Source organism: Ascaphus truei, chromosome 4, assembly GCF_040206685.1.
Source record: "Ascaphus truei isolate aAscTru1 chromosome 4, aAscTru1.hap1, whole genome shotgun sequence".
Lineage (NCBI taxonomy): Eukaryota > Metazoa > Chordata > Amphibia > Anura > Ascaphidae > Ascaphus > Ascaphus truei.
Window position 1 is genome coordinate 415,559,330 of NC_134486.1, and position 7,670 is coordinate 415,566,999.

Sequence of the window (7,670 nt, forward strand, 5' to 3'; positions counted from 1 at the left end):
TGGGGGGGGGTTGTTAGGAGATTGTATTTAGGTGAGTATTGTTTTTTTGGGGTGTTGGGAGATTGTATTGTATTTAGGGGGGTGTTGGGTGTTAGGAGATTGTATTTAGGGGAGTATTGTGTTCTTGGGGTGTTATTAGGGGAGTGTGGAGTTCTTTATATTTTGACAATCCATCGGATGTGACGATGAAACTGATGGTGCTCGTATCAGGAGAGTGGGGTGGCAGCTGGTCTTCTGCTTTGTGTATTTGTAACCTGGTGACGAATCTGTGTGTTTTTGTTTAGTGTGTGTGTGTGCGTGTGTGCTAGACAATGCTCCCTAAACAAATCCCTATGGGTATTGAGTGCGGTATAACACCCAGACAGGTTAATGATTTTTACTGGTATTGTTGGCAATCCTTTTTTTTTTTAAATAAACTCTGTTATAATTTAAAAATAAAAAAAAACCTGTTTTCGTCCAGATCACAGCCAAGAAAGATGTCTAAACGATAATGCTCCTTCAACGACAAGTTACAGAGTATCTCAGTTTCTGAGTGAGGTGGGAGGGAAGAATGAGGATGTATTTTCCAAGCATTGCAAACCAACCTTTCCAATTGGTCATGGTGGAAAAGCCGTCATCAACGAACATGGTCAAGCGAAAAAACACCAGCCGTGGAATCCATGTTGTGAAGCACAACCACAGCTGTCAGTCAGTGACGCACCAAGACGGAAGCCTTGGATACTAATGTATTGGCGCCTCTGGCAACGGGAGACCTGAAGAGTGACATCGGCAACATCGATTTTGTATCTGGCGTGATCGATGCTTCCAACAGGGGAGAGGTGAGGTTGATGCCTATTGTCATTCGTTACTTCAAGTCCGGCGAGAGCGTGAAAGTGAAAATTTTAGACTTTACATCTGCGCCCGATTAAACTTCACCTACACTGTATGAAGAAATGCACCAAGCACCAGGAGAAGTACAATCTGCGGGACAAGGTGGTCGGATGTTGTGCTGACAACACAAAAGAGCAGGAAGAAACAATGTCTTCTGCAAGCTTAATGAAGCCGTCTCTGACAATAACGTGATTTGTGTGGGCTGCGCAGCACACATTGTTCACAACACAGTACTGCTGACTGGCTACCTATTGACATTGAGTCAGTGGTTGTAAAGATTTACAGATCTTTCCACATGTACAGGATTGGCACACAGCGATTGAAAGCGTTCTGTGACTTTGTTGATTTGGAATACCAGCAGCTTCTGAGTACTAGTGACACTCGATGGCCGTCACTGACGCCTGCAGCTGACAGTGCTGACAAATCAGATTTTTCCTCTCGTGGCGGTGCCCCATCCACAATAGCGGCCTTTTTTGAGAACCGCGTTGGTGAAGCCTGGCCCTGGTTTTTGCACAACCAGCTATCCCTCTTCAACAACACCATTAAATCCATGGGAAAAAAGCAAAATCCGGTGCAATTGGCATTGCGCTAAAACTGACGATCCTGAAAGAACAGCTGATGGAAAGAAGAGTGGCGTGCTTCGGGGGGCTAAAGGGTCTTCTTCGTACCCTGCAGGAGGAAGAAACAGCACAAGAAACCCAATAACGTGCAACGGTTCAGACTTTCTATGACCTCAGCATTGCTTACCTGAAGGAACGGGCGGCGAACTCCGCAGAACTGCGCACTTTTTCGCGGTCCCTTCTAAACGACGTCCCGGCTCAGGAAGACGGGGAAAACTCGCTACTTTTCGTAACGTCAAGGCTGCGAAACTGTGAAATCTGTGACAGCGAGTTGTTTGGTGAAACAAGCTGCGTAAGGAAATACGCAGGCGGAAGAATAGGAAAGTGGGACGAGGACAAAAAGCCAGCACACCAAGGCTGGGTAGAGATCTTCACCCATTTCAGACACGAGAATGTGACATTGAGGCACATCGGCCGGATCATTCAGTTTGCAATGTGTCTGCTCGGAACCAATGCCCCGGTGGAAAAGATCTTTTCCGACATGAACACCACCTGGGCAGATGAGAGAGACGCAATGGGACTGGAAACTCTGAAAGCCTCGCTCATCACGAGAGTCAACTGTGATCAAAGCCACACTGAAGTCCATGAGCAACTGCTGGAAACCACGGGTGGGCTGCAGGAGATGCACTCCCCCGACAAGTACTCCAGTCTTCAACCGTAGAGGTGAGGTTCGGTCATTTCATTCATTAATTCCAGGCTCTGGATCTCAAGTACCAAACTGTGGGAGGAATAAACCTGTCCTGGTTTATCAACTAATGCTTGTCGCTGTCTGACTTACTGGCTATTTTTCTTGCAAGGACGCAGCTTCCCACAGCCCGGTCCTGAGGGCTCCTCGGGATTTAAAACTGCAGCATAAAGGGTTTTGTCCTTTTATAGAAAAAACATTTTGAGCCGATTTTATATTATGATCAACTCCGAAATAGCAATGTGGCAGCCCACACGTGGTCAGGAGACCCTTGTACTGCCTGGGGTCCACCAGTACATATACTACATATATATCCCCTCGGAGAGACCTCACGAACCCCCTGATGGGAATCGATGCCCTAAAGTGATGAGGGGATGAAGATAAACTCTGCAGGGATTGGGGAGATTGCATAAAGTAGGGGCTCGGTATGCATGTGTCGGAGGCGGGGGAATAGCGGCGGTGTGAAGAGGCGTTCGGCTGACTACCGTGAGGTTTAAAATACATACATTCAAGTGAATGGGGCCGGAACGTGCTTTATGGACATGGCCTTAACCGTGTTACTCAACCGGTGTGCCGTGACCCTCTGCCGACGCGGCAGGGAACCCCAGGGGGACACTCAGCCAGCTGCTCAGCGGGCGCGTCGTGCGGTGTCTGGAGACTGAGGCTGCGATCCACCTCTCAGCCCGGCACAAAGAGACTGGGTGCTGTCTGTAGACAGGGATGCTGCAACGTATGTTCCCGCTGAGCAGCTGGTGCTTTAGGCCTCATACAGGGTGACGCTGAGCGGGCGCTCGCGCTCGCCACGATGAATCACATTGCTGCAATGTGTGTGGCCAGTGTGAGCGAGCGCCTGAGCATGCACGGCGCTTAGCTGCTTGCCGAAGCAAGCAAATTTATTTGTGCCGCTCACTGGCACGTTGCGTGAGTGGTTCGCCCAATGAGCGAGAACCAGATGTCATGGCCAAGACCCCTTGTGCACGCAACTAGCTGGCCAGGAAAAGCATGGCCAAGCAGCGCACGTGACATCACCGCGCCAGTGCGCTCACTCCCTGCCTGGCCGCAGCTTTAGGTAGGCGGGGTTTGTGTGGGGAAGGGGAGGGAGGTGAGAACTCTGTGTGGGGATGGGGTAGGGGCTTTGTGTGTAGTGGAAGAGGGACGTGAGGGCTTTGTGTTAGGTGGAAGGTGAGGGCGCTTAGGGCTTTTTGTGAGGAAGGGCATAGGGGCTTTTGTTGAAGACTTTTGGAGGGAGGAGGTGTGTGTGTGTGTGTGTGTGTGTGTGTGTGTGTGTGTGTGTGTGTGTGTGTGTGTGTGTGTGTGTGTGTGTGTGTGTGTGTGTGTGTGTGGTATGAGAGAAGTGGGGTGTTGAAATCTAGGGGTGAGTATGGTGTGTGGGAAGTAGGGGTGAATGGGCAGTATGTAAGGCGGTGGTGGGTGAGTGTGGTAGGAGTGCGTTTGAGCGAGGAGGGGGATGAAGGAAACAAGATGATGCCCCGGGTCTTGCAGAAATTCTGCAGGGGTACACCTGTTCAGAAAAGGTTGAGGACCACTGCCCTAAATGCCGTTAAATCCATTTTCTTATTACTCCCCAGGAAATCGTTAGAGAAAGAAAAGAACTCTCTGAACAGCAGAGTCTCTAACTATGGTAAGCTGGGCCCATTCGGATCTTTAGGGACCATCAAAGAAACCCTGTCTCTAGCCCAATTTCGCTCTGACCCCAGAAATGTATTTCTCCCGTTCCCACTCACAGAGAGAGAACTGAAGTCTCTGCGTCACGAGAATCGCAAGAACATGATGATATCGGTATCGCTCTTCCTCCTCATCGCGCTGGTGTACGTCTGCTGGACCATGTGACCGTTCAACGTGCCGGGAGGACATGGTCCTACCATCCCACCTCAAGAACTCTATATACACACACTCACACACTCACACACACACACACACTCACACTCACACACACTCACACTCTTTTTCTAAGCGCCACTGAATGTCATATTCTCCGCTTTCTACCTGATAAACATTCCCAGTAGAAGATGAAGGGCTCCCCCTCATTTTCCTGTAAACTCTGCACACGTGTCTCAGTACCGATGTGCAGCGCGCAGTGAATGTATTGGTGCCTTATTGCCCTGTGACGGACCAAAGCTGCTTGCTGGACGGACCGGTCACGTTACACTCAGAATGGACCTTGCCTTTTCCGTGTGTCTGCAGAATCTGTCGCAAAAGCAGCTTCGCCAGTTTTTGATACTCTTACATCAACGGAAGGTAACCCAAAATGAAGTGCTTGCCAATTATTCCCCGTACACTGGAACAAAAGGGTTCAGAGACCCTTAATCCCGTCCATGTTTTGCAAGCTGTTCTATAACTTGACTACATAAAGGGTTAAAATACCTTTTGTCTCCGATTTCATCATATTAACCCGTTGTGCACAGAAACGCGTTATTCTGCCTGGGAAAAGTGTCACTGGTTTTTAAGAAATACCTTGGGGAGGTTTCTGCGCAGCGGGGGCATTAGGCCGGAGGTTTCTGCGCAGCGGGTGTACTGGGCCGGAGGTTTCTGCGCAGCGGGGGCATTGGGCCGGAGGTTTCTGCGCAGCGGGGGCATTGGGCGGGAGGTTTCTGCGCAGCGGGGGCATTGGGCGGGAGGTTTCTGCGCAGCGGGGGCATTGGGCCGGAGGTTTCTGCGCAGCGGGGGCAGTGGGCCGGAGGTTTCTGCGCAGCGGGGGCAGTGGGCCGGAGGTTTCTGCGCAGCGGGGGCAGTGGGCCGGAGGTTTCTGCGCAGCGGGGGTACTGGGACGGAGGTTTCTGCGCAGCGGGGGTACTGGGACGGAGGTTTCTGAAGGGTCGCAGTGGGCGCATTGGGCCGGAGGTTCAGGTTTTAGTGGAGAGATAGAGTTGGGAGTTTTTGTTTCTTCAAAAAGTGTATTTTTCATGGAAAAGTGCTGGCTGCACATGAGTCTCCCGCTCCCTCACACGGGCCGGTAATGGGGCAGCTGACGTGCATTCTGATGCCCCACTGATCTAGGAACTACTATGGCACGGGTAGGCCACTCCAGTCCTCGAGGGCCATCAACAGGTCAGGTTTTCAGGCTATCCCTGCTTCAGCACAGGTGGCTCAGCCTGAGCTTCTGATTGAGCCACCTCTGCTGAAGCAGGGACTGATTGAGCCACCTGTGTTGAAGCAGGGATATCTTGAAAACCTGACCTGTTGGTAGCTCTTGAGGACTTTATTTGACCACCCCTGTGCTCGGGCATAAACTAAACATTGGCTGCGTTCTTACAAGGTAACGGACGTATATTTGTGAAAGGCGCTTGTAGCTGAAATCTCGTCACGTCACTAAACATTGTGCCCCATATTCACTAGTCCCCTTACAGCCCATGTCAGTAAATGGGGCTTCTCGGCTCCGGTGTCTGACGGCGTAGCACTGCTTAGCAACTATGGGCAAGCACAGACATGACCAAAAATGTATATACTCGCATCAGAAAATCATGTCATTGTAAATGAGGCAGCAGCCAAAACGAAGAAGCGGTGCACTGAGGTAAGTAGAGAACCACACGGGAAAAAACATCATGAAGCTAGGAACCTCTGACGCGTTTCATCCCGCAAGGGACTTTGTCAAAGAGTGAGTGGTGAACACTCATACACCTCTATATACCACCAGCTTCACTGTGATAGGTCAATAATAAATTGATTTAGAACGGCAACTCCTATATGCAGCTACAGGTTAATTAATGAGACTGCCGTTCCATCTATACAAGCATAGTGGTGTGAGGAAGGGGAGAGAAGGATAACAACATACAAGTGTATACATAGTACATATATAACAACAAATAAACAACTTATTGCAAAACTACTGTAAAATAGTATAAACAGTAGCATCAAGAGATAATTTAAAACCAACATTCAAGCAACATAGATGAAAACAAGGAATGGATTAGAATATAAAGAAATTATATAATAGGGAAAGATAAGACAGGTAAAAAATATATATTATATTACAATAAGCAATATTGAAAAGTATATTATCACTCAACATAATAAAACAATTATACTAATCATAAATAATAACCTGTCTTATATCAATATAAATGAAAGAAATAAAAATAAGAAATTATCAAAAATGAAAGAAATAATAAAGATAAGTATAAAAATAAATATATTAATAATAGAAATATAGCATATCATAAATATACTGATAATAAAGTATACATAATATCTCATATGGTGAGCCAAGCATATATCTAAATGACATAATAACAACACCAGAGAAGCAAAAAGCAGAAGCAAGCAAATACTTAAACATATTTCTTTAGTTGGACTAGGAAATGTTTAAGCTCCCAATTGGTATTAATACCGTAGGGATGCAATGTATTCATGATATAGATCCAGTGCATCTCTCTCTTATTTAATAAATTTAACCTATCACCACCTCTTGGATGACATGGGACATGTTCAAACCCAATAAACGAGAAATTGGATATATCGCCATGAGGGCAGGTAGAAAAGTGACGAGACACTGGATGTTTATTATCCTTCTTTTTAATGAGACGTAAAGGTCGCGTAGTACGTCCCTGTGAAGGGGCTTGTGCCCAATGTCCTATTTCTGCCTCACTTGGGTCACCTTGTTTGATATACTTTTTAATTCATCACGTGGTCTTGTTTATTACCAGGAAGTAATGCATTGAGAGTTACCTCTTGTTTTCACGTATGTCCTGGGCACAGAGTTATGATGACAAATACATGGTTACATTAAGTGAGCAGAGGTTATACATTATATACAAGACTTTGCATGCACAGTTGGAGGTAATATATATTATAGGCGTATGTAACAGTTACAGACCAGATTAAAATGAGAGACAGCCTTAGTTTTGAAAGAACAAACTGGTGGCGGCTGTGAGAGTCTCCGGTAGGTTGTTCTAGTTTTGGGGGGCACGGTAAGAGAAGGAGGAGCGGACGGACACTTTGTAGAGCCTTGGGACCATGAACAGTCTTTTGGAGTCAGATCTCAGAGGATAGGTGCTGCATGTGGTAGGGGTGAGGAGCTTGTTCAGGTAGACGGTTAGCTTGCCCAGAAAGTATTTGAATAACATTGTAAATGTTCACGCAATTCCTACATCAACTAACAATGTTTACAATTATACATCATATTTCTTTCTTTTTTTTACTACCAGCACAAACCAGAGTAATTGTAGAAGTGAGTTTATTACATGGTAAAAGCTGCCCAAACTGGATTCTTCGCTTTAAATTGGGGACCATAGATCAGACTTCAGCTGGTGACCCTCGGAGGGCTGTGGTGTCGCCCGCGAACGCTCAGCTGCTTATGCAACGAGTGGGAAATTGGCAGCAGCAAAGTGCACTTTTTCACACTGGAACGCACTTGTAAGTTAAAGGTTATGTCTGCACACGCACACACGCTTGCATAAGGTTGAAATATTATCATTTTAAAGTCTGTAAACATATTGTGAGTTACATTGTAATAAGCTTGCGGACCCTTTAACCCA

The 7,670-nt window shown here is 47.1% G+C and overlaps 1 protein-coding gene across 1 annotated transcript in view; it reads left to right on the forward strand.

Moving 5' to 3' along the window:
* Nucleotides 1-4,560, forward strand: part of CCDC167 (coiled-coil domain containing 167) — a 49,509-nt gene extending 44,949 nt beyond the window's left edge. Inside the window, exons 3-4 of the mRNA XM_075598789.1 lie at nucleotides 3,765-3,817; nucleotides 3,923-4,560. Of these exons, the coding sequence (XP_075454904.1) occupies nucleotides 3,765-3,817; nucleotides 3,923-4,026 (157 nt within the window). The 3' untranslated portion in view covers nucleotides 4,027-4,560. The remainder of the gene's footprint in view (nucleotides 1-3,764; nucleotides 3,818-3,922) is intronic.
* The last annotated feature ends 3,110 nt before the right edge of the window (nucleotides 4,561-7,670 follow it).